At 43.7% G+C, this 26,453-nt stretch overlaps 1 protein-coding gene across 2 annotated transcripts in view; it reads left to right on the top strand.

The window, feature by feature from the left end:
- Positions 1–1,016: 1,016 nt before the first annotated feature.
- The window catches only part of LOC147230045 (neuropilin-1a-like), a 112,957-nt gene continuing 87,520 nt past the window's right edge, over positions 1,017–26,453 (top strand). Inside the window, exons 1-2 of one of the 2 annotated variants that reach the window (XM_086153160.1) lie at positions 1,017–1,696; positions 2,358–2,532. In XM_086153160.1, coding sequence (XP_086009286.1) covers positions 1,612–1,696; positions 2,358–2,532 — 260 coding nt within the window. In that variant the 5' untranslated portion in view covers positions 1,017–1,611. The remainder of the gene's footprint in view (positions 1,697–2,357; positions 2,533–26,453) is intronic. The other variant, XM_086153161.1, reaches the window with a different exon arrangement.

Genomic DNA, 26,453 nt, shown 5'->3' on the forward strand with positions numbered 1-26,453 from the left:
TTTCTTCGTGAGGCCCTCAGATGGATCCAAGGAGAACGCCGCCTCTCCAACGGTGGCAGTCGGGAAACAAAAATCTACACATCACCTCATCCCAAAATAATCCATTATTACTTACCACGCCCTGTAAAAACACGACATTCAGGGAACACAAACACGATCTGACATGAGACGTACGAAAGAGAAAATACGAAAAAATCAGTCTTTTTTTTTTTTTTTTTTGCAGAAAAATGTGGGAGAATATTTTGAAAGGTATCGTTTATGGGTGGTGGTAAATGTGTAACGATATATCTCGCTGTGTATTTTTCTAAGATAGGTAATACTCAAGTCCACACGGATTATTTTTTGTGAAAAACACACACACACACAAGAGGGGAGTGTGTGATGATTAATTGCTCTATAACTTTTTTCTACTGCACACAAAAAAAGTGTTATTTTCCCTCCAAGCCATGATCCAGCTATTTTCATAGACTCTTTATTGCAGAAAAAAAAGAAAACAAAAACTTTGCCCACTGAGAATAAATAAAACTGTGACCAGACTGAAAAAAAAAAAAAAGATTTGATAAATCAATCCCCTCCCGGACGTGTCCATCGTGGGATATTTCCCCCTCACACTCCAGTCCTCTTCGTTCTCTGTCAATATCCCGAGACATCATTCAAGGTTACGCCACTGTCTGCTGTCAAGTGTGTGTTTGCACTTTTATTTATTTGTTTTTAACACGCCCGAGGGAAGACCGGTCCCAGTTCACGACCAGGGGGGTGTTTTATTCCACAAACAGCGCCCTTCATGTACATGTTATACCTTAAAATAGAAAATACAGACCACTGGATCAAAACACACGGAAGTTGTTTAAGTAAGAAAAAAAAAAAAACACACAAATTGAGATGGAAAATCATTTTTTATTCATTTTTTTTCTCGTTCCTGCTGGTTTTCCGTCAGGTTGTCTCTGGACCCTCCACCCCCACCCCCGCCCTTCCCCCGGCCCTCCTCCCGTCTCCTCCCCGCCTCCCCAAGCCTGCGCGCCGGGGAGCGCGCAGAGGGCGCACCGGTGTCAGTTCGCTCCAGCCCGTCTTAGCGGTCGGTCGCCGCCGGTTGCGCGCAGCGGCGCCTCGTCGGAGCAGGAATTCAGGGCAGGCGGGGGAGTGGAAATTCCGCTGTTACTTCCTCTGCTCGCCTCCCGTCCCCTCCTCGGTCCTCAGTTGCGCTTTCCCCCCTCCTTCTAGACGGTCATTCGGTCGTCGCGATCGCGGGGAACCGGAGCGCGGAGGAGCGAACAGGAACGCTGCGAACTGAAAAAAGGCGTTCTCGTATGAGGAAATAACCTGTTTTTTGTTGTTTTTTTTTCCTTTTTTGGTTCACGCCCGTCACGGATTTTTTTTTCTTTCTTTCTGGGATTATTTGGGTTTTTTTGTTTTTTTTTTCAGTCGTGGGAGATGGCAAGTTGCTCCCCGACGAACGCGGCGATCCGGTGCTGAAGCCCCGCGGGGATGCCGGGGACGCGACAACAACCGCATCTCGCACTTTGAGATATTTTTTCTTTCTGGACGTAAACTATCAGAACCTCCTCCTCCTTTCTTTATCGGCGTCGCTTTCATTTAGTTTTCTTTGACAGAATGTTGCACAGTCCAAGGATGCGTGGTGGATTGCTATTGTTCCTTCTCACCCAAGTCATCTCCGTGGCTCCGCTGACTCAGACCTGTGGGTACCGACTGCTTGCATGATGTGATTTCACAACAGTTGTGTGCCCCCTTCTTTCTTATTTTTATGTCTCTTTGCATCATTTAGCACCGTTGCCGCCCCTGACCCGTTCTCCCCGGGCTTCCCCTTATGGAGAAGAACCGCGGAAATCGTGCGTTTTTTTTAGAAAATCACCCGAAAATGGAGAAAAAAAAATCTATAACTGCAGGAATATTCGTCGCAATTGTCTTGTAGCATCCGAACCCCCCCTTTCAGCCCTCCTCATTCAAATATGTATCGTTGCCACTGAAGCTTGATATTGAGCTGCAAGCCATTTAATAAATCATTCATTGAGAAAATTAAATTCCATCGTCTCGGAAAACGCACCTCACTTGAATGCCCTCCTATTTCTTCTTTTTGTCAAATTAATTTTCCAAGACGGTTTAAATGTACGTGATGTGATTAGAGTTGTTTTTTTTTTTTTTTTTTTTTTACAAAAATATGCAATTTGGTGAATAATTTATCGCGGCGGATTCTAGCGAAGGCACCCCCTCCCCGCGCATTTACATGAAGATCAAGAAGAAAAAAAAATGTGCATTTCACTGCCAAGGGGGGAAAAGTCCATTTCTCGCCACTAACCGACCGCTGTTCTGCTCTCCTCCTCCTCCTCCTCCCGGTGCAGATAAATGCGGGGGGAATATAGAGATCCACACGGCCAACTATCTGACGTCCCCGGGCTACCCGGGCGCGTACCCGCCCTCCCAGCAGTGCGTGTGGGTGATAACGGCTCCGGAGCCGGGTCAGAAGATCCTCATCAACTTCAATCCGCATTTTGATCTGGAGGAAAGAGACTGCAAGTAAGAGTTCCCCCCTCCTCCTCCTCCTCGCTGCTCCTCCTCTCCCACCCACCCGCGACCCTGGCCGGATGCGGCGGGGAAATCCTGCCCCCTGTCGGCGCCGCGGGGTCCCTGCCGGCGGGCCGCCTCGGAAGGCTCCTTCCACGGATTGGATTTCTTCTGATCCCTGCTTGAGAAGGGGTCGTGTTTGGTTTTCGCGCCGCTGTTTTTGCCTTTCGGTTGGGTTTACCTGCTGGTGTCGGGTGTTGTCGTTGTCGTCCGTCCCCTCCACACACACACACACACACACACACACACACACACCTCTTTCTTACTTCAATGACCGGGTCCTGGCCTCCTCAGACCTGGACTCCATCCCCGTCGGTCTCTCGGCCTCCCCGGACCTCGCCGCCCTCCCGCCGTCCCTCCTCCTCATCTCGTGGCTCATTTCCAACCGGTTTGGAGAAGCAGCTTTTAAACATTTGAATTTAGAAGAATCTTCTTCTTTTGCGTCTTCGGGGCGGATCGGCCAATCATCTCCCTCCGTCTGACCTTCTGCATCCTCCTCTCTCGCACCAACTGACTTCCTGTCCTCTTCCACCACCTCTAGAAACCTTTTCCGATCAACAAGTCGCCGTGGCTCGAAGTTTAACTTCACTTTTTTGCCGTTTTTTTTTTGGCTTACGGACTTTGGGCACAGATTGACGTCAGAAAATAGAGCGATAAATGATCGCAAAGGAGCTGTTGACCAGTTGAAGAGCCTGTCTGTCCTCAGGTCAATGAAGGCCAGAAAAGGAAATCAAATTCAATGAATTAAAAGATGGAATTGAAAAAAATGCAATTGTAAAATCAATTAAATTCTCCAAATGTTAAAAAAATAAATCCCCAAAATGCCCGTTTGCAAAACGAGATACACTCCTCTGGATGTAGATGTGGAACCAATCAAATGTTGCCTTGAACTGAGTAAATCATGGAAAATTTGAAATAAACGAGTTGAAAAAGAGTTTCTCGACGGTTCGCATGTTGGCCAGCGATCCTGTGAAAGGAGCGCCACACAGTGTGTGTGTGAGTGTGTGTGTGTGTGTGTGTGTGTGTGTGTGTGTTACCCTTCAGATATGTAACAAGCCCAGGACCCCTGGTGACCCTGGGAGACACACCAGATTGTCTGCATCCAGACAAAAGCCTGTGTGTGCATATGCATGTGTGTGTGTGTGTGTGTGTGTGTGTTTTCTTTTGTCTCCACGTTGGCTCCACTGTCTTGTTTTAAAAGCTCCATAAACGGCTCCTGTGTAAATCAAGATGGGTTGTCTCACAGATGGGCTCCTCCAATACTCTTGGATCGTGTTTCACCACCGAGGGACTAATAAACCATTAGTGTTCTGGCCAGTTAGTGGACATTGTGTGTGTTATTCAATGGATTTGCGTCCCTGCCTCCGTGCGCGAAAGCTTTCTTTGAGGGAAATCTCATTTCGTAACGACGGCGTTGGGTTTGGTGAGCGGGAAGCCGGGTGACCGGCCGATATCGCCTTTTGAGCTCTTAATGAAATGTAATTTGTTTGCACGATGTCGTTTTGGGTGGCGGTTAAATCACGTTCCCGTAAGCGAATCCGCTCGTTCGAGGCGGTTATGATGTAAAATACCGCCGTCTCGTGAACGTTTCCGGTATTGTGTTTTCGTCCAACGACAGCGCCGATAATAGGAGGTCGGCTAACCTGTCGGGTTTTGTGTTAAAAATACAGTATAACCTTGTTTTTCGCGGGGGTTACGTTCCAAAAAGAACCCATGATAGGCAAAATCTGTGAAGTAGAAACCTTTATTATTATTTTTTTTTTTTTACAATTAAATACTCTATTATACATTGAAAAGAAAGAACAAACCATCTAACAGGCTCAATCATTTGTTTCACAAATAAAAGTACTGTACTTTAGAAACGTTTTTTTCAACAAATAACTTCTATTCTGTACTGTCAAATAATAGTTTTAATCATCAATGTGGCTTCGAATTGCAGAGATTAGCTCCGCCCACCGCCACCTTATTGCTGCTGCCAAACTTCTCGCTGCTGTCGTCCTTATGGTTTTTTCTTCCTTCTTTATGGAACGAACGGAAGATTCATTCATTCCGTAATGCCGACCTCCAGCCGCATAGCTTTTAGCTTCCCTTAGCATGTCCAGAAGTGTAACTTTATCTGCCATAGATAGCATCTTCCGCTGCCTTTTGGGCCCTGCAAGGTGCTTCTGTCGCTCCAGAGCGTTTTGTCAACATGATGGGTTTTAGAGAAACTGGAAATTGCGAGAGAATTTGCTCGTACGTCATGTAAATTTGTCAAGCTGTTTTACGTACGTGTACCAATTAAACTGCGACGTGATTGACGCACAGGTAGAGAAGAAGCGGAGTGACTTTTTAGCCAATCAGAATGCAGAACACAACGCACCATGCAAATCCGTGAAGTAGCGAAACCGTGAAAAGTAAACGGCGTTCTAGCGAGGGATCAGTGTGCTGCAAAACTTCGTCCTGGTATCACGTTCATAGCGGGCGTACATTTCATCGCAGGCGCCATACTCGACACTCAAGGACACCGAACAGACATATCCAAAACATACACCGTGAAAATAAATACAATAACATTGACCGGGAGAGGTTTTGCACAAAAAAAAAGGGTTTTATGAGCACAAAAACCTTCCATGAGCCGCGTCCCGCCTCCAAACACCTGATTCCACTTCTGACTTCCCCTGCAGTCGGAAGAAACTGACGTCCTTCCTCCGTCTCAGGAATGCCGAAATGCGTCCACTCAACTCTCCGGGCCACCCTGCTGCCGCCGCAACATGTCGCTGGGCTGTTTTCTTAGTAGCCTCCGCTTTGCTCCATCGGTTTTATTATTTGTTGTGCGAGTTTGTGTTGGACGGCGGTGCGGGTGTAGCTCGTAGCTCTCTGACTTGGCAGGAGCCGTGTTGTTCTTGGGAAGGAGTCAAATGTTCGAAATATGCCCACCGAGGGGGGCCTTAAGCCTTTGGCGAGACCGCCGTCCCACTTGGAAATTTCCCGAGACGATAGCGAGGAGATATGTCGGGCTATTTCGGATGGCGTCGGGTCGGACGCGAAGGCGAACGTCCGATCGCGGCTGTGATCGGGAGTGAAATGTCGGGGGTCGGAAGACGTCGAAGATTTGACGCGTCTGCGCTCGTGTTCGACGGGAATTACGAACCCGTGAATCCACAAGAAAAAAACAAACAACGCATTTTTGGTCAATTTTCAGTTCCGGGAGAAGCCGAGCTGGACTGGCTTTGAGTAAAGTTTGGTTCTCGGGTTCTCGCCGGAGAACGTGAGCCTAATTTTGTTTGTCGACTCGTCATAAACCGGAGCCGGCGGCGCGAAGACTTCGGAGTCTGGCGACAAAACCTCGAATTTCTCGATTTTCAAACTAACGGCTTTTGACATCGGCCACATGTGTTATCGCTCAAGCCGTCGTGTAAACATTCATTTTGAGTGATCCAGTTAAACGCTGGCAAATAAGTGTCTTTTTATGAATTGGCTATTTGTGAATTTGAATGGATTCGTGTATCCATTTCTTTATTTTATTCATCTCTATTCATTTATTATTTTGATCCTATTTTTTTACACTTTCATTTGAAAAACACGGCCATGCCGTTCCTTTTTTTTTTTTTTTTTTTTTTTAATAACAGGATTCGTTTGGGACTCAAAAACCCAAAGTGGTTGGCTTGTGATTTCTTGTGATCCGGCTCCAGTGTAAATGCTTTAGATTGACCATACACTCATAAAACAATGACCTCATACTCATGAATGGATCATTTGTTTGGACGGCATTGAATGAAACAAGGATTCTTTTAACAGTATTCTCATTTTTATAATCCAAGATATTTGGATTATAAGGTGTGTGTTTTCTTCTTGTTTTTTCTGGTCACTCGGCGACGTCAGAAGTTGAAGGTGTATCCGTGATTCCGCTCGACTTTATCAGTCCAGTCACATCATTTATAGCGGTAGCTATATTTCTCACGATTACCTCAAAGAAAACCCAGCTTCTTTTTTGAACAACTTCCAAATGTCCAATTGTTTCTATAAACTGCTCCAAAACATAAAGGGAACACTTAAAAACAACAGCATGTAACTCCAAGTCAATCACACATTTTGTCTTTTTTTTAAGAAGCTTGTTTTATCGAGCGGCTTTAAGTCCAGACTGAGAGCGCTTGAGACAATTTCACAGATTTGTAACTGTTTTATATGATTTGTATGGCATTTTAATTTCATTTTAAATGTAATTGTATTCTTTTTTCGCTGCCTCTTGGCCAGGACTCCCTTGAAAAGGAGGTTTTTAATCTCAATGGGACTTTCCTGGTTAAATAAAGGAGAAATAAAAATAAAAATTTAAGGACATGACATCGACGTCGGATCAACCGGAGTGTTTTTACACTTTTATTTGGAGTCCAGACCTCCGTAGGTTTCATAAGTTTGATTCCCATTGATCATTTTTGTCGTCAGCACCTTCAACCACGTAAAGACCAAAGTATTTCATAAGAATATTTCATTGATTCACATCCAGGATGTTCGTGTTCCCTTTATTTTTCGGAGCATCTGCCGTGTATTATCTGCCGTTTCTGTGCAGGATAATGTTTTTTTTTCTGCCATCGCTTGTGGCGTCCAATTAAAGCAGAGAAGTTGGAAAAAATGTAATAATAATTATTATTATTATCATTATTTCCATCCGGTGAGTGATGCATTATCTAATGAATCCCCTCCACATGAAGAGACGTCGTATTGACGGGTTGCTGGGAAATCACGCCGCTTGCATTTAAGTTGCAGGACGGGGAAAAGCGGCGATTTGTCCGGCCGCTCGGTTTCACGTGCGCTCTGAGGGAAATATATTGTTGGAATGACGCTCGCATCAGATAGCATGTGGCCGCGGGCCCAGTTTTCCCGCTCCCGTAATGAAATTATCGGACCGAAATGGAACAAACGTGTTCCAGTGCCGCGAAACCACGTTTGTAGTTAACAAGCCCGACAAAGAAGCCGTAGCATCTGCGAGGAAAAGTCTGCATCAATTGTGACATCTGTTTGACGAGATATCTTCCCCCATGCCACCCTCATGACCGATGGTTTGTCATTACCATCTGTAATTACAGTGTTTATAAATACATATTTGTCAGCGGGGAAATTCTCCTCCCAGCTACTCACGGGGGGAAAAAAAAAAAAAAAAAAACACTGACAGACTTTCTGGAACAAAATTAGATTTTGCACCAGTTTAGAAACATTAACTCCTACAGAAAAAAAAACAAAAAAAAGTTTGGCAGGCAGTTTTCTAGTGCCGGGAGAATTGGTGCGATAGAACGGTCGGGATTCGCTGAAAGTGCAGAAACGACGTTTTTTAAAACGAGCTCGGATCGATGACGTCGTCGGTCACGACGACGACCATTTTTACCTCCGCAAACTCCGGAGACAGATTTGGTTTCTCGGAGAAGCGGCGCCGGTTCCTCGGTTACGCTAAAACCCGTGGACTCTTCCCCCGGAGCCAAACTGGAAGGCCTTATCTCTCCGTCCGTGTCAGAAATAGTGCCGACAAAGTGAATCCCTGCGGAGCCGGGAAGAAAAACCCAGCAGAGTCTCCGGATAGGAACATGCGTCGGCGGCGGGATAATTTGGGACGTCTTTTAAAGAGTTGGCTGAACTGTTTCCTCCTACATGAGACTGTACTGGCACCGTCTGTGCCTCCCATACACACACACACACACACACACACACACACACACACACACGCTCGCACACACACCGGCGGCTGAAACTTTGCGTGGCATGCAGCGTGCTTCATGTGGAATCTTTGGTGGCTTCGCAGCGGCAGACCGCACACGGAGGATCTGGGGAACTCTGGTTTTCTTTTAAAGTAGAAAGGACTCTTTGTCATGTTAAGGAAAAGTTAGATTTCATTGTATTATTATTATTTTTTTTTTATTAAAAAAAAAACAAAAACGCGGTAAAATGAGTAAATAGGTCACTCCCTTTTTCAGATATTTCATCATTTTTGCGACTTACTTAGTATTTGGTCCCACTTCTGAACTGTGGAAAAAAAGAAGAAAGAATATTCTAAGATAGCTGTGTTAGTGGGTGTCATATTACATATGGTAAATAATTTGTATTTATTTTGTAAAAAGGGAAACAAAGAAAACCGCAGCATCGAAAAGCAGCGCGGGTTAAATTAAAAACAATATTCTGATATGTGCATGTTCCTAAATGAATGTTAATAGAGTGTGACTTTAAAAGAAGTGGGTAAAAATTGAAAGTAAGCATTTGTGATTATTACACTTAAAATAATGGAGTTTCGCCCTTCAAACCCAGGGTGGGAGCTTTCGGACGCAAACGGCTGCTTAAAATATGCCAGTGCGGACAAATATGCCAAATAATCTGATTACAAGTAATGAGTGGCCAATAATCCGATTAGATCCCGACGACACAAACTGCTGACAGATGGTTTTGGATAAAAAGCACTAGTTTTTTCAGGATAACGCCGGAAGTTTGGATCTCTCGATGAGACCGATCGATCTTTCGATTACGGATGGATCGATACGCTAAAAGGATTCGGCGACCGTCGGACAAAAGGTCGACAGAATGTTCTGGAAGAATCAACAGATGGTTGGGTGGATGAAAGGATGCCAGATGAGATGCGATGAGGTCAGAATGCATTAGGAGACTCAGAGCGGCGGCGGTGGCCTTCTAAGAACGGAAAAAATACAGGGAATGAGAAACACCTTCGGGGAATTTACTTTGGAAACATATCGTAAGTTCCCGACGATAGAGCGCACCTTTATGTGGGCCACAAATGCTGATTTAAAAAAAAAAAAAGAAATTGTATATAAGTAATGAGATGTCAACGCAGCAAGAAGTTACATTTTTTTGAAAACTTTTACTGAAATAAACGTCTACAACTATCGGTACATCATACAAACGGTTTCCTGCTGAACTTCCGTTCCTCGTTGGCCAGCCGGACTGATCGCTTTCACTCCCGTTTGCATTTCCGTGCGTCTTTTTCACGACAAAACGGCTGATCTGAAGAACGATCATAAGCGCGAGGAGGTTTGCCAAAGGAGTTTCACTTGTCCACTGTGACGGGACGGTGGAAGGAAGTTACCGTCGTTACCTGATAATAATCCATAAATGAGCTGCATTGTTGTTAAAGCAGCACTTTTTAAAACTGGAGAAAAAAGTGGCAGCTTCTAAGCTGCATCTTACAGTAATATAGTGTTAGTAATGAAGTATTGTGTTGTAGTAATGTTAGTAAAGAAGTACTTTAAGGCAGCCGTCTCCAACCTTTTCTTGTACCAGGAACCAGTTTTATGCATGAAAATGTTTCCCGGCCTCGCGGGTGCGAAGCTCGTGCATCACCTGCTGCGATGAGCCCGTAACTTTGGTAGGAATCTTTATTTTCTTTTAAACGCAGCTTTCTTTTTAGCCGGCGCTTCCTCCGCTCTCGTTTGCTCGTTTCCTCCAGAAAAAGCTCTGCTTCTGGTTCCTGCTTTCCAAGGGTTAGCTTGCGCTAGCGGATGTGTGAAGTGGTGCGACGGGGTGAAGTGCAGCAGTAAGGCGAAGGCGGAACGATCGTTTCTCAAATTAAGATCCGGAAGGTGGAATGAATAAAAGCAACATTGGTACCAAGAAAGATTTTCTCGATAGTCGCATCGAATGCATTTCCGCGCGTCTTTTTCACGACGGGCGTGCGTGCGTGCAAAAAGCGCAAAACGGCCGATCTGAAGAACGATGGTAAACGCGGGTGGTTTTGCCCAAACGCTTTCAATTGTCCACAAGGATTCTCGTGGAAATCTTCTTGTCGCGGCAACTGGAATTGAACTTGAAGACGTTTCAGCCTCGTCCCAGGGGCTTCTTCCCCTCCGATGGCCAATGGGGAGTTTCCGAATATAGGTCATGGGTGTCTGTTGCCACGACGAAAGTTCACCGTGACCCGGAGGACCGAGAACCTCTGCGGACATGCTAGCGGGGGAAGCTACCGTAATAACCCCATAAAAACCCATAAATTAGCCGCATTGTTGTTTGTTTGTTTAGAAGTTTATTAGGACAGTGTACAAATACATTAAGCACAGAGGCAGAGGTGTTTGTACCAGATTGTAGCTCATAGCTCATTTCCATCTGTAGTCCTGGACAATACAAATATAAAACTGTACAAAATAGACAATATATATAGAATATACAGATAGGCAATAAAATAACTGTACAATATATAAACAGGCAATAAAATATGTATTGCAGGTTGAAAGTGCTATTGTTGTGATATTGTTGTGATATTGTAAAAGCCGCAGTTCCCAAAGTGGCAGCTTCGATGCTCGACTGGACGGCATCGGTTCCTCAGATCGGCGGCAGAACTTCCATCTTCTGTCCCCGAGCTTACCGTCGCCCGATCGCCCCTTGTCAACCGACTCCTGGGTTTTTAGCCTTCAAAAAATACTCTGTGTGTTTCTGCAATGACATAATCAGTCCGCTTGGAAGTTTGAAGGCTAAAAGGAGCCATGAGAAGTAGGTCAGTGATGGATAATATTTGTTTTGTCTGGAATCTGAATGAGACATTGTGCTGAATCTGCCTCACATGGTCCTGGCAACTGACAGATTTGGATATTTTCATATACTGTGCTTACTTGTTTGGAAAAAGATAAACGTTCAGGACCAAATGGATTCCTCTGATTGGGAACTTGTAAATTTCGGATTTTATTGAACTTTATCAGCGTGAGATCGGTATCAGCGGAGTCTGACCTTCAACATACAATAGTGCACAGTTCACAGTTATCAGATAAAGCTAAAGATAATCAAACGTAAATTTAACTTGTATGAAAAGAGCGAGATGAGAACGAAGGGTTCGGCGAAGCGTCCGACGACACCCGGCGTCGGTACGCTTCCGACGTACGCCTCCCGAACGTTTGAGTCTTCCGATCTCGTGTTCACTCTGGCTCCGATGTTGAGGTTCGATGTCGGAGGGACGTTGAATTTCCTCTTTGAGGCCAACATTTTTCTGATATTAACTTTGCATCCGGTGCGGCCGCTTGTCCGCCTCAAATCGAGCACGTTACATTTATAACAACATGAAACACCAGCGGCGGCAGAAGTGAGGAATCTCCGACTCGGACTCGTCATCGAAGCGCTCGATCCGTCTGACCTGGTCGTGTTCCGTACGCTCCGCCGCCGAAAAGCGACGACCTTTCAACTGCGGCCGACCCGAGCCCTCGGCCGTTTGGAGGCAAAACACCCGAGTGATGACGGCGTGCGTGCCGTTCCACTTCTTATCTCAGAAAAGGCTTTTTGTGCAATTATGGTGTAAAATACTGTTCCTGTTTCTCTTGGAACTGACGTGCTAGCGCTCATATCTGCTGATTTGTGGTGGACGTGATGCTCTCTCCTGGTGGTTCCTCTTGACTTCCATCTTGGTTGTCCCTTTGCTGCCAGCAGGTATTTTTGTGCGCGTGCAAAAAATGCACATTAGTTTAGCATGTGAAATGAACTTTTCCAGCAATTGTAGTAGGAATGACAAGGTAAAGTGTGTGCAGTGTAAAAGTGTGGCAGCCCAGACCGGTGGAGCGATGGTGGCTACCACGTCTTGTTTTGGTTTGTTTTTGCTTTTTTATCCTGTCCTTCTTTCTGAATACCTTTGGGAAATTTTAAACCTTTTTTTTAAAATAATAAGAATAATGATGGTAGAATTCTAACAATGATGCTAATAATAATTTGTATAATTTACATGATAATAATAATTATATAATTCTAATAATGATTTCAAATAATATTTTTTTAGAATTTGTATCATAATAATAATGATATCATTCTAATAATGATTCTAATGATAATTTTTAGAATTTGTATCATAATAATAATGGTATAATTCTAATAATGATTCTAATAATGATTTTTATCATTTGCATCATAATAATAATGATATAATTCTTATGATTCTAATCACAATTCTTATAATTAAGATAATAAGAATAAAAATGATGCCAATAATAATTTGATATATATGTATATCATGATATAATCCTAAAAATTATTCTGATAATAATCTTTATTTGCATAATAATAATTATATATTTCTAATCACAATTCTTATAATTAAGACAATAAGAATAATAATGATGGCAATGATAATGTAACAAAAACAGATTGTGATCAAAATTGTATTTCCTGTCTGAGTCGTCTTAAAGAAAGTATCTATAAAAGAGCAAAGAAAATCAATCCGTTCACAAAATCTCCAGAAAATTGAGCCAAAATGTGACGATTGTGACCGAAATTATTTTTCCCCCTTAATGTAGTAACATCAGTCATTTCCAAAAGACTTTTTCAAAAGGGGCCACTTTTGATATCATTTATTAACCCGCATCACAACATAATTGACTCTAAAACTATTTTTTATTTATCAACTGTATTGTTTTAAAAATAACGGGGGAAATAACATGTGTGAATTATGAATTGTGGTTGAGTCATCCTCAAAATATATCTAGAAATAATAAGAATAAGAATAAGAATAAGAACAACTTTATTAATCCCGAAGGAAATTGCAGCAAATGAACAAATGAACAAATGAAAATAAATGATCATAAAACCTGCAGAAAATTAAGAGAAAATGTGTCTTAAATTGGTCAGAGAAAACACGTGCACAGTTTCACGGTGTTAATTATATTATTCATCTATTTCTGAAAACGATATATGTAAATGGGCGGCTCAGTTGTCATAGCAACCGGGTTCTGGTTTCTCCATACAGTCCAAAAACATGCAGGAGGTCCGTCTGAGACCCCAAATCGTCCAGAACCTTCGTCCAGGTTGAACCCCGACTCTGGTTATCCAGGTTTAGATCATTTAAAGAATGAATAAATATGAAGTTTTAAGACGTTTTTTCACAAAGACTCCTTTGACTCATGTGGTGCATCCGCCAAAAATATTGCTTTTGAGTGATTTAAGTGGCAAGTAAAAGCTTTTTTCTTGCCCCTCTGTTATCACAGATGTCGATGTGTCCGTTTCCAAGTAATGACGTTACTTTGGTTATTTATGACGCCGTTTACGGTTTGATAACGAGAAACCGCTGAGGAAACACGCCGACCAGCTGAGCGTCGTCTTCGGCAGCGGAGGTTTTCCGGCGCTTTCCATTCCTGCTGATGATTTTCTCGCACACGACAGCAAAGTTCGGCTTTGACTTTTCCGAACAATTTCGGCTGCGAAATTGCAGCTCGGCGAACGCGTGAATCGTAGTTACATTACATTACATTGCATTTGGCAGACGCTTTTATCCAAAGCGACTTACAATAGAGGACATAGGGACTGCAAATACACTTGCAAATACAAGATGCACAGGAAATATACAGAACAGTAAGCTGGGGTTAGTGAGGGTTTTTTTTTTTTGTTTTTTTTTTGGACAAAAACATACACAAACGTACACACACACACACACACTGCATAGCCTAACTTGCTGCCTAACCTGATCTGGGGCATCAGCGCAGTAAAAAGTCCTGAAAGAGAAACGTTTTTACCTGTTTCTTGAAGGTTGAGAGAGATGATGCTCGTCTTGTTGCTTCCGGAAGTTTGTTCCACCACTGAGGTAGTAGAACTGAGAACAGTTTTGCCTGAGATCGCTGAGAGCGAGCAGAAGGTACTGCTAGTAGGTTTGTATTAGAGGAACATAAGGTCTTATCATTTGGTTCAGATATGCTGGACCTGTTCCTGAGGTGGTTTTGAAGGCCAGGGTCAGGACCTGGTGCTTGATCCTGGCAGCTACTGGATGAACAGAGGTGTAACATGAGCCCTTTTGGGTTGAGTGAATACCAACCGTGCTGCAGCATTCTGTACCATCTGCAGAGGTTTTATTGCACGAGCAGGTCGTCCAGCGAGGAGGGAATCGCAGTCGTCCAGGCGGGAGATGAACATGGCCTGAACCAATAGCTGTGCCGACCGTTGGGTCAGGGAGGGTCTGATTTTCTGAATGTTGTACAGCACAAATCTGCAAATCTGTAGTTGCGATCGCCATCGGGCCTCTTTAATCCACGGGCTGCACACACACACACACACACACACACACACATTTCAGATTAGGTCCTTAACCGGCAGATTAAGCGGATAGAAGGGAAACCCTGTCAGCGACGTCACACAGCTGCAATCCTTGGATTTACAGGACGCACTCGGTGATACACTCCAGATGTCCTGAGCGCGTCACACACTCCCACACACACTTTTTTTTTCGCTTAACATAAAGCTTGTTTTGAACTTTTCTTTTTTCCATCAGCCACTATTTAATCTTGTATTAAAGCATGACTTATTTTCATCCTCTTTTTTTTTTTTTTTTCCCCGAGAGCGCATCTCGAAAGATTGCTGGACCGGGTTCGCGGAATAAGTTTCGGGGAATTTATCCGACATGGCGGAGGCGTCACATCCGAGGGGATGACGGCTCGCTCCTCTTTAAATCTCACAAAGCGGCTCATCTTCGCTCTCTCGCACAATCCATCAGAAAACTTGGAGGCGAATCTTGCTGAGCACGTAGAACACAGATTTTCAAAGTCTCGGAACAAACCCTCGCTTCGAAATCGGGCGTAGATCTTCGTCGTGCTTCGGGTTTCGTCATCTGGAAGACGCCAATAAGAGAGCTTTTATTTGAGCTTTTTAAAAGCGTCTCTCTTGCAGAGTCTACGGTTGCTTCGGATGTGTGTGTGACATCGTTGGGGTTCTTTCTAGACCAGTGGTTCTTAACCTGGGTTAGATGGAACCCCAGGGGTTCGGCGGGTCGGTCTCAGGGGTTCGGCGGAGGTCAAGACACACATTGGTGATGACATCACCGGCCGCAGGTGATCACGCTACATAGCTCGGCCTATCCGTGCTGCGGGGATTTTGGCGCGATCAGTTGTAGTAACTTGTGACTGTCGTGATGGTACGTCATGTGATTTCTTTCTTCATATTTGAATCCCTTCATACTAATTATGTCGGGCAAAAAAAGAAAGCGGTCGGAAGAACACGTACAATACGGATTCACACGTATGACGGAACGCGATTGGAATCGATGTCCTGACCGCATGATTTGCAAAGACAAGATGAGCAATTCTAGTCCGGCACCGGCAAAACTAAGGGAAGGCTTCCTTCAGCTGCATGGAGACGGGAGCTACAAGAACATAGCGCTTGCTGGATTCAAGGTGAAGGGAGCCAGATTCCATGAAAAGGCTCCTCTGCCTGTTCTTTGTACCCATCGACGAACCGATCCTCCATCCAATAAAGAAGGGTTCGGTGAATGCGCATGTAAAACAGGTGGGGTTCAGAACCTCCAACAAGGTTAAGAACCACTGTTCTAGACTATTGGGGGCCACGTGGCCGAGACGAGCCCTCGGATCAACTGGCGACCGGTGAACCCCGAAACTGAAAAGAAAGCAGGATAAGCTGCACATTATGAATAGATGAATAAAATAAAGATTCTGCAGTCAAAGTCAACTTTATTCTCAACGCTGCCGTACATTCACTCGTAAAGAGCATTGAAATAGCGTCGCTCTAAGACCCAAAGTACAAAAAATTTGAAATAATTTGTCCCAAAAAATGATGAAGTACGCCGAGGTAGTTATGGTTAAGGTGCAATTTTCTTTCGATTTGTTTTTAAAGTGACAGTAGTGCCGAGGTGCAGTTGCAAAGTAAAAAAAGAGTATCAAAGTGCAGTTGCATCCGTATTTTTTTATAGTGCATTTTTTTGCATTTAAGTGAATGCGTAAGAATACTTTCACAAAATTTGCCTTTTTTAGAATAAAAAATGAACCTTTTTTTAAGTCAACATGAAAAATATCACCTCAAAAAGGCATAGATTTACCTCGGCACTACCAAGGAATGATACATACATATATACGCACACATATATTTATATATATATTTGTGACAAAAGGTGAATCTATTTATAGTTTAGGTGCAGAGACATTTTTTTTTCAATTTGCACAGGGTTATTTTTGCATATGAGCTGAATGTAAACAATGGAATGATGCTAATAATATTAGCATTATTTGACACCAGACGCACCAAAGGGACAGTCATAAGGCATTTATTAATTTCAGATTCTCGGCCGCTAATAAAACTCTCTTTTTGAAGCTACGTTTCATCCGAGTTGAATCCGTTAAGGCTTTTCATGATTTCAACTTCAATTCAGTTTTATTTGACCGAACGTCCCTGAAATTGAACCCCGATCGCAGCTTTGAAACCTCTAATCTACACCATTCTGATCATCGCACTCTCGGGGGTCGGCTGCAATGCAAAAATGATATTTATTCTAATTTCACTATCACTTTGGTCCCGATTCGCATAAAAGCGGTGAAAATCCATCCCGTCGGCAGAACCTTCAAAGGAGGCGTGGAAGCGAGCGCGCTCTCGGCAGCAGATGGGCTTTTGCGGAGAGAAACGATTCGAGCGTCTGTCCCGCCGAAGCAACTTCTCAGATTCAGGTTTTCGCAGGCGTACGTGCCGTCTTTTAACAAGGAGCGACGCTAATGTGACACAAATCATGTTATTCGTCAAACATTCTGCAAAGTGTTTGGACTTTCGCTTTTGCGGCGGCTCGGAGTCCGCAGGAATCTTCTCCGCTGTTTTTTTTTTTTTTTTTTTCCGGTCGGCTTCTGAATGTTTCGCACCTCGGCAAATGTACCGAGTTCTCGGGCAAAACAAGCTCCCGTCCAACTGGCCCAGATCTGTAGATCGAATTATATAAGAGGCTTTACAAAGTGCTGGAAATTTGGAGCCGATGCGGGCGGCAATATTTGAGAGGAACATTATCCGACATGAAGATATTCACTTTTCTTCCATGTCGTGGGGAAAAATAACGATCGTGTTTCATTTGGTATTTTTCTGTTCGATTTTGCCAGGACACCTCGTGCGACCGGTCGCGCCGGATGTCGGTTAAGCTTCCGAAAGACGTCGGTTTAACGTCAGAAATACGTCAACTTATGGGAAAATAGGAAATATGACGTCGTAACTAAAAATGATGGCGACCGCGCTTGTTTTGGTGTCTTTTTTATGGGTTTTGTTGACGGGAAGCAACTTAGAAAAACAAAATAAATCAATAAATAGCAAAAGTAAGAATAAATATAACAGTATTTTGAGTGATTTTCATTTCAAACCACAGTTAAAATCCAAATGGCTCCAGTTCATCTAATGGGACTGTGTGTTTTTTTATTTGCAATCCAGCGCCCAAGGGGTCGACGATGAAGATCACGTTTGGATGTTCGATTTCGGTCGGCTGACGTTTCAAACCGTTCACCGGCGTCTCGGTTGTCGCGTACAATCATGCTCCGGCGTTAAACAGAACTATTATAAGTATCCGACGGAGGCTCTCGAGGCTGATCAGCCTTGACCTACTTTTCTTTTTGTCACATTTATAATAAGCGAATTCATAAATGTCAGTGTCCCGAAAGTCACAAGACTCCGCTCTAAATCCCAATAACCCCAAAAAAAACCCACTACGCCTGCTCTCCATTCATGTGATTCCAATCTAATCCAATCCGGTCCCTTTTTTTGAAGTAAAAAAGGCCCCGTGGAAAGACGATGTCACGCTCGGGACGGTCAGCGCCGTCCGGACAGGGGGGTCAGTCGGCGGGTCAAACTGTGTTCTGACCTTTCCGGGGACGGCGTAGCGCCCGCGAGGCTTTGTGCTCTTCTAAACATGCGTGACGGGAAGCCGACCCCCGACCCCTCGGAGCCAAGACGCTCCTTCGCCAGTTTCACGGACAATAAAGCCTTTTCTCCTTTTCTTGCGTCGCCGGCTGAGGAATGCGTCGGATCCGTCCGGGTTAAAAAACGCCCCGGGGCGAACCTCCCGCCGTCAGCGCCGAGGTGGACCGCACACACATCCTGTGGGCCGACGATTAGAAAAGCGTGGGCGGGAAACACACACATGCAGATTCGACTAAAGAAACAAACCGGACGGGATCGGCGGGGAGGTTTGGAAGCGTGCGGGACGCTTACGCTTCGGCCGTCGTACGTTAGTCCGACTCACAAAGAAGAACGGCAGGATTGACGAAACGACTGTCGGTCATTTGCTTGATGCCGATAATAATTTCAGCGCAAAACGAGAAATCACGCTAAGAATGCCAGACGGGTATTTTGCCATCAGATGACCAAAGTAACAATATCACAACAATATTACATTACATTACATTACATTGCATTTGGCAGACGCTTTTATCCAAAGCGACTTACAATGGAGGACATAGGGACTGCAAATACACTTGCAAATACACGATGCGCAGGAAACAATAGCACTTTCAACTTGCAAAATACATATTTTATTGCCTGTTTATATACTGTATAGTTATTTTATTGCCTATCTGTGTCTTTTATATATATTGTCTATTTTATACAGTTTTGTATTTGTATTGTCCAGGACTACAGATGGAAATGAGCTATGAGCTATAATCTGGTACAAACATCTCTGTGCTTAATGTATTTGTACACTGTCCTGATAAACTTCTAAACAAACAAACAACCAAAATTCCTTTTTTTTTTTTTTTTTTTAATTTCAGGGATTTTTCTTCAGAAAACAGGGCTTTTAGAGCGATTTAGCTAAAACGCTGCAGACATGACTGATTAATATGAAAGCCAATTTTTTTTTTTTTTTTTCCGCTCAAAACTTGAAAACTCAGCTAAAAAGAAAAAAAAAAAAAAATCTTCCCCGCAGTCTCTTTTGCACAGTTGAGGATCTGTTATTTGGAGGAAAAAAAAATAAAAAATCCTCCTCTGGCTCTTCTTCTGCCAGGAAGTGAAAATGCGAAGACAAATAAGCCCCGCTTTTTTGATGGGGAAAACCCTAAAAGCACCCTCGCAACCCAAACAGTCTTATATGAATAATTACCTGCGCCGAGGGGAAGAGCCAGTTTGTTTGTTGTGTAGCATGAAAAAAAACAACAGAAGCAATTTAGCAGAACATGAAGTAGTTTCTGCAGCAGCTGCAGGAGCAGGAATACAGTGCTTGGAAAAGGAATTCCACTGGCCTGGTTATGACTAACATACAATAATGTAGAATTGTTAGTTTAGGCTCCAAACGCCTGTTTTTTTTTTTTCTTTCTCCATAACAATGCCAAGCAGGACGTTATTATTTGACATTTTTGTGAATTTCTCAGGAAATGCTGCAAAGAAATCCGGCATACTTCTGAGAAATATTTCCAGACGCGGTTTCACTCGCAGAGTCGGTTCTCCCCGAACAGTTTTCCTACAGAGTATTGGCGCGCTGCGTTCGGGCTAATCTGGGACACTTTGCGGCTCAATTACAGCTCTGGCAAGTGTTGCGGCCCAGATGCAGACCACATGGAAAGAAAAGGCCTCAGCTTTGGATATCTAGTGTGCGGCGGTGCAGGATACGGGCCGTACCTTTGGTGAAGATGTGGATTCGCGCCTCGAGCACCGAACCGATCGCGGCGCTGTCGGGCATTAATGGACGCCTTACTGGGGCTGGAAATGCCGAAAAATGGAAGCGATCCGTGAAAACGTCCGGCGTTCTTCCGACACGAAGCTTCTCAGTTGTATAAATGTCAAACTGGTGACACTTGGAAAGCAGCAAAACAGTGTCGACAAGGAAAAAAAAACAAAAAAATATGTGAAAGACAGTGAGTTAAGACGCTGAAAACCAAATATCAGAATAAATGCTAAATCAACTGTAAAATCCTGACTTATTCAAGTCATAAAAGAAAAAAACAAACATTAAATATAATGTGTATTTCTTTGTTTTATATTTATAGATTTAATTCATGAATTATTATATATATTTTGAATACATATGCATATCTATTTTTGGGGAAATGTTAATTTTAACTTGGAAGATTAGATTATTGTTTTAATGTGATTACTTATTCAAGTCTTAAAAGAAAAAAACATTATATATAATGTAAATTTCTTTATTTTTTATATTTATCTATCTAATACATTAATTATTATACGTATTTTGAATACATATGTATATCTATTTTTTTGGGAAATGTTAAGTTTAACTTGGAAGATTAGGTTACTGTTTTAATGTGATTATTGTTGTTGTTATTAGCAGTGGTATGTATTATTCAAAGTGTACAGATAGAAGAGTTATGTAAATTTTACTCCAACAACATTTAGACGGCTGCTCTAAATGAATTCTGAATACCGCTATCAAAAGCTTTCTACCAGCATTATCCTTTTTGTTCAATTTTAATATTAAATTCATCTTTTTCACAACTGATGCACCTCACTCATGGTAAACACTGCATTACCATGACAACTCTTTCATGGACTCACTTACATGAAAAAGTTGTCGTCGCTGGACTTTCGTACCGCTTTCAGAATCAAACCGAACCATATCCACCTCGGCGTTACTCGGCGTCGTTCTCCGCGACGACTGATTTACAATTGTTAGCACGTTATGCCGCAGTACTGACAACAAAGTTGACCAGCTTTCTTTCACGCTAACGGGATCTTTTCGGCCGATGGCGGATCCCGTGGTCGCTCCGGGCGTCTGCGCCGCGTCCCGTCTCCTTCCCGATGACCAGCGACAACGGCGGAAGTAGTTCTTTGGCCTCGAAACCCTTTGACTTTCACTGTTTTTCCAATAGCGGTTCACAAGCCGCCCCAACGGGCATCTCCATTCTCCCATCTTGGCGCTTCCACAACCATCCGACCGTCGCTGCTTCATCCCTGGATCTGCCTCGGCGTGTCCACGAAAGGCCTTTTTCCCGCCGAGTCTCTCAGGTGGAGCGCAGACGCCTTGGAAACACCTTTCCGTGTTTGTTTAACCCCGAAGTTTTCCAGACGCCGTTCGTATTTGTCGCGTTTTCGTTCGTTTATTTGGGTTGGGAGGCGTTGACTCGGGCACATCTTCCCCGCACCTGGATTCGTGAACTTCTATGAGAAACATCAAGGAAGTTGTATTTTCTCCGGGCCACTGTTAATCCTTCTCCAAACTGTCAAGTCTGACTTTCATTACCCACATTTTCCAAATGAAAACCCCAACGTGTTCGCCAAATGTAATCTCTTCACCCGAGGGTCCCTGAACAGAAACACGGGGGAAATACTTCCCTCTTTGGTGGGATTAAGGAGTCCTAAATAAGAACAAATTCTGCATCCGCCTCCTCTCCCTCCCAGCCGGCTTTGTGTGTGTGCAGCCGGGGTGAAGGATGAGGCTATTTTGGCCAGTTTAGCTTATTTGGACAAATCCGTCGCCGTAAAACTCCGGAGTTTTCTTTAAGAATCCCTTTCTTGCACGCCGGCGAACAGCTTTGTGTCATCGCATGCCCGGGACGATTATAATAATTCTAATCATAAGAATACCGTTTCAGCCGCGTGCCACCGGGATGAGGCTTTAAATGTTTTAAACCCCGGCCAGTGAAGACGGAGGGAGGTATTTATATATTTGGGGTGCAAAGCAGAGCCCTGAGAAACTGAATTAACAGAGGGTTGTAAAAGAAAGATGTAAACAAACCGAACAAAACCACATGTTTCTGTGCTTATTGTCCTCGGCGCTGTTAACGCGACTGATAAAGGGCCAGCTTATCTTGTCTGATTTTAAAAGGCTAGGTAACAAACGCTGGTTAAAAGGTGATGAGGTGCATGGTGGTTAGCACAGCTTGAGCTTTGGTGTCTTCTGAGGTTCTCCAGGTTCCTGCTCCCCTTCCAACTATCCAAAAACATCCAGTGTGTTGGGATACTGTAAATATCCCAGAATCATCTTCTTCTCCTTTGGTCTTCTCCATCCAACCCTATTCTCTGGATCCTCCTCTCCTACAACAACTACCTTCATATCCTCTCTCACCACGTCCGTCAATCTTCTAACGTAAATATCCCAGAATGAGCGAGTAAATAGTTGTGTGTCTCTGTATGTGGCCTTGTGATCGACCGACAACCGGTCCAGGGTGAACTCTGTTCTGTGCCCGATGACAGCCGAGCTCTTATCTCAGCTGTCACACACACACACACTCTTACACTGTGTGTGTGTGTGTGTGTGTGTACACGTGCTTTTATACTGACAGCAAGATAAGTGGTGTATTTATTGAATGAATTCCTTTTTATTTTAACAGGGGTTTTATTCATCATCGGACTTCCTTATTTCCACATAGATACATATATACATATATATATATAATGTTGCTTCATATATGTATATGTATATGTATATATATACAGATACAGTGAGTATGACAGATGCAGTGTTTGCTTTGAGAAAGTTGATAGAGACGTATAGAGAGGACCTAGAAAAAGCATCAGACAGGGTGCCAAGACAGGAACTCTGGTATCGTATGAGGAAATCTGAAGTGGCAGAGAAGTATGTTAGACTGGTGCAGGACATGTATGCTCGCTGTGAAACAGTGTTGAGGTGTGCTGTGGGGGTAACAGAGAGGTTCAAGGTGAAGGACTCCATCAGGGATCAGCTCTGAGCCACTTCTTGTTCGCAATGGTGATGGACAGGCTGACAGATGAGGTGAGACAGGAATCTCCATGGACCATGATGTTTGCAGATGACATTGTGATCTGTAGTGAGAGCAAAAAACAGGTAGAGGTACATCTGGAGAGGTGGAGGTATGCTCTGGAAAGGAGAGGAATTAAGGTTAGAAGACAGAATATACAATATTTGTGTGAATGAGAGGGACCAAAATGTAAGGCTTAGGCTTCTGGGAGCGGCGATCAAGAAGTTGGAGGATTTCAAGTACTTAGGGTCAACAGTCCAGAGCGTAGGAGAGTGTGGAAAAGAGGTGGACACGGGTTCAAGCAAGTTGGAGTGGGTGGAGAAAAGTGTCAGGAGTTCGAAGAGGTAGAAGAACATCAGCCAGAAGGAAAGGAAAGATGAAGGAAACAGAGGTGAGAGGATCTACAAACAGTTCCAATGACCAAAAGACAGAAGGCAGAGCTGGAGGTCACAGTGAGGAAGATGTTGAAGTTCTCTTTGGGAGCGACCAGGATGGAGAGGATCAGGAATGAGTCCATCAGAGGAACAGCAAATATTAGATGTTCAGGAGAGAAGGTCTGAGATGGTTGGGTCATGGACAGAGGAGAGACGGTGAATATATTGGTAGACAGATGCTGGAATTGGAGTTCTAGATGAAGACCAAAGAGAAGGTTGATGGACGTCGTGTGGATATGAAGGTAGTTGGTGTGAGAGAGGAACATCCAGAGAAGAGGGTGAGATGGAGAAGGTGGATTGGCTGTGGTGACCTCTGAAGGTGGAAGAAGAAGAAGATATGTACTTAGATCTCGAAGCACCGCACAACACATGCAATCACACAGGAAACTGACAGTGCTAGAACACTGATGTTTTGGCAGGAAATAGTCACTGTGTGTGTGTGTGTGTGTGTGTGTGTGTGTGTGTGTGTGTGTGTGTGTGTGTGTGTGTGTGTGTATAAATGTGTAAGACAGCAAGAAGAAAGATGATGTCGATCTTTTTCCATGAAAACGGGGGAGGCGAGAAATGGTTCCGAAAAAAGCGGTGTGTGTGTGTGTGTCCGTGTGTGTGTGTGTGTGTGTGTGTGTGTGTGTGTGTGTGTGTGTGTGATGGCAGGTGGCACTGTCGTGCGTCTCCTGCTCGCTCGCACTTACAGCGCACGCGTTCACACACACACGCCATCTGCAGCTCGCCAGCAGAGCTCCAGACGACTGGTTAGCCGGGGTTTTGCTGCACGAACGCACAAAATCCTCTAAACTTAGTGACCGACACCAGCCCAGTGTGTGTGTGTGTGTGTGTGTGTGTGTGTGTGTGTGTGTGTGTGTGTGTGTGTTTTTAATGGGTTCACTCGCAAGGCTTTCACACCAAATATGCAGCTTTATGCTGAGAAAGACAATCCGGCCTCTGATCTTGAGGCCAGACTTCAGATTCCTCCGAGGGATTATGAAAATCATCCTCTCGCTTTTAGGCCATAATAACTGTAATTGCATTAACTAGATGAAAGTTACATAAAATGGGAAATTTTATTTTAAATAGTTTTCAAGCATGCACATTGGATTCCGTGCCCTTTTTGCTGTGCAGAGTGTAAAGATTTTTTTGTTTTTTTTCATTATTATTTTTGGATTTAGGGATTATGGGTTTGAGATTTATCATTCTGCTCAAAACCCTTTGGTATAAAATTTTGTAATTCAAAATAAAGTAATATTTTAATCATGACGAACTCATGACGGCTCAGTCAGAATATTTCCAGAATAAAAACGACTCACTATATTAAGGGAATGAAGCCATAAAAATGGGAACAACTGGATGACTGACTATTTTTTTGTAATGAATGTCAAAAAATATAATATTCACTCCGTTAAATCATAAGTTCTTGCAGAAAAATATATACATATATCGGATTAATATGCGTCTTTAGGTGATTTAGGGGACGCTGGCGTTGCTGAGGGAAAGTGTAAACCTTTACAGAAATAAGGCACGACAAGATAAAGCATGTTGGAGGCCAAAATCAATTGCTAATCTTAAAATATCCTGAATAACATCTTTTTGACTTCATTTCTTAATGTTTTAACTCTGCAAGCGGCAGAATTATAGCAATTTGACACTTAAGTTGTGCATCAGTCCAGCATTTGATGGAATCGATGTTGGCAACGTCTCCTATTTGAGTGTGTTTTTCTTAAAATGTGTCGTTATTCAAAGTGCTGTGGCAAATCTGCATTTAAACAAACAATCACTTTGCTGTTCTTTTGCCATTCTTATTTTATTCTTTTTAAGATAAGATAAGATAAGATAAGAACAACATTATTTATCCCGAAGGAAATTGTTGTACCAGAGTTTCAAGCAAAAACATAACAACAATAGATAATAGAAGGAAGGAGGGAGAATAAGAAATACAATAAAATATAAAGTGTCAAGGTTAAGGCTATCAAGTGTTTTAAGGTCTTAAAAAGTACAAACATTTGAAGATTCCCTTCGGCTGAAAGAAGAGGAATTAAAAACTCTGATAGCCTCAGGTAGGAAAGACCTCCTGCAGCGTTCGGTGGAGCTCCTCGGTGCTGTCAATCTTTTTCTTTTCCAATTCATTCCCATCGTTTCAGAAAAGATCCGTCGTGGATTCATATTGTCTTGTTGTTTTATGGTATGAAGGACTTTGCGCCCGGTCGGTGGAAGGGTTTGGAACGATTCCTCCGCAAAGAAAAGTGGACGGCGTCCCAGGAATTCGTGGGTCTGGAGGGGAAGACGGCGTCTGCGAGCACGGATGCGAAAATACCAAAAGAAAAAGCGGAGACGGCGTCGGCAGAAACACTGAGTCAATAGATTCGCCTGTAACGACGGCAACAACTTCGCCCCCGTAAAGGCGAAGGGTGAAGTGTTCCAGATGTTGTGTGTCCACGGGGGGAAATGCCACACAAGACATGTTAATGAGTGTGTGAACGGAGGCCGCTTTTAGCCCCGGTAGGTCGGGAACGGAGCAGGAAGGAACGCAGTGATGTGCGAAACTCCCCCCACGCTTTCCTCTGCCGTCTGGATCTGCTTTATTTGAAGTGGTCATCTGCCATTTTTTTTTCGCATTCGTGTTAGATTCGTCGTCCGACGCCGCCGCGGCTTTAGCTCGTGTTTCCGAGATCTTCTATCGGACTCGGCGTGAATCGTCGTCGGTCGTCGCCGCGGGAACCGCTAGCAACAGCTTCCCGGAGCGAGTCACATGTCGACCGGCGTCTTCGTTTTATCCTTAAAGCGGGGGTTTCCTCCGTACCTCGCTGTCGAGCCGGACGGCCTCGGCGAAGATTTCCGACAAGAACACAAAGGCTGATTTGTTTTGCTAAAAAACATTTAGGGTGCCTGCCTGGCTGCAACACCACGTCATGTGATGTTCGCCAAAACGTTGCCCGATCACAAGCGCCTGTGTCTGCGACGGTAACTTTGTTATCTCAAGTCGGACGAGTAAACAGGACCGAGTATTGAACGTCCGCGCAACTGATTAACTTCATCGTTACGTGGAAGGAATCATTAGGTCGTGGCATTTCAGAATCAGAATTAGAAAAAC

Source organism: Fistularia commersonii, chromosome 10 (assembly GCF_037954325.1).
Source record: "Fistularia commersonii isolate RoL2024-O1a breed Wild chromosome 10, RoL_Fcom_v1.0, whole genome shotgun sequence".
NCBI lineage: Eukaryota > Metazoa > Chordata > Actinopteri > Syngnathiformes > Fistulariidae > Fistularia > Fistularia commersonii.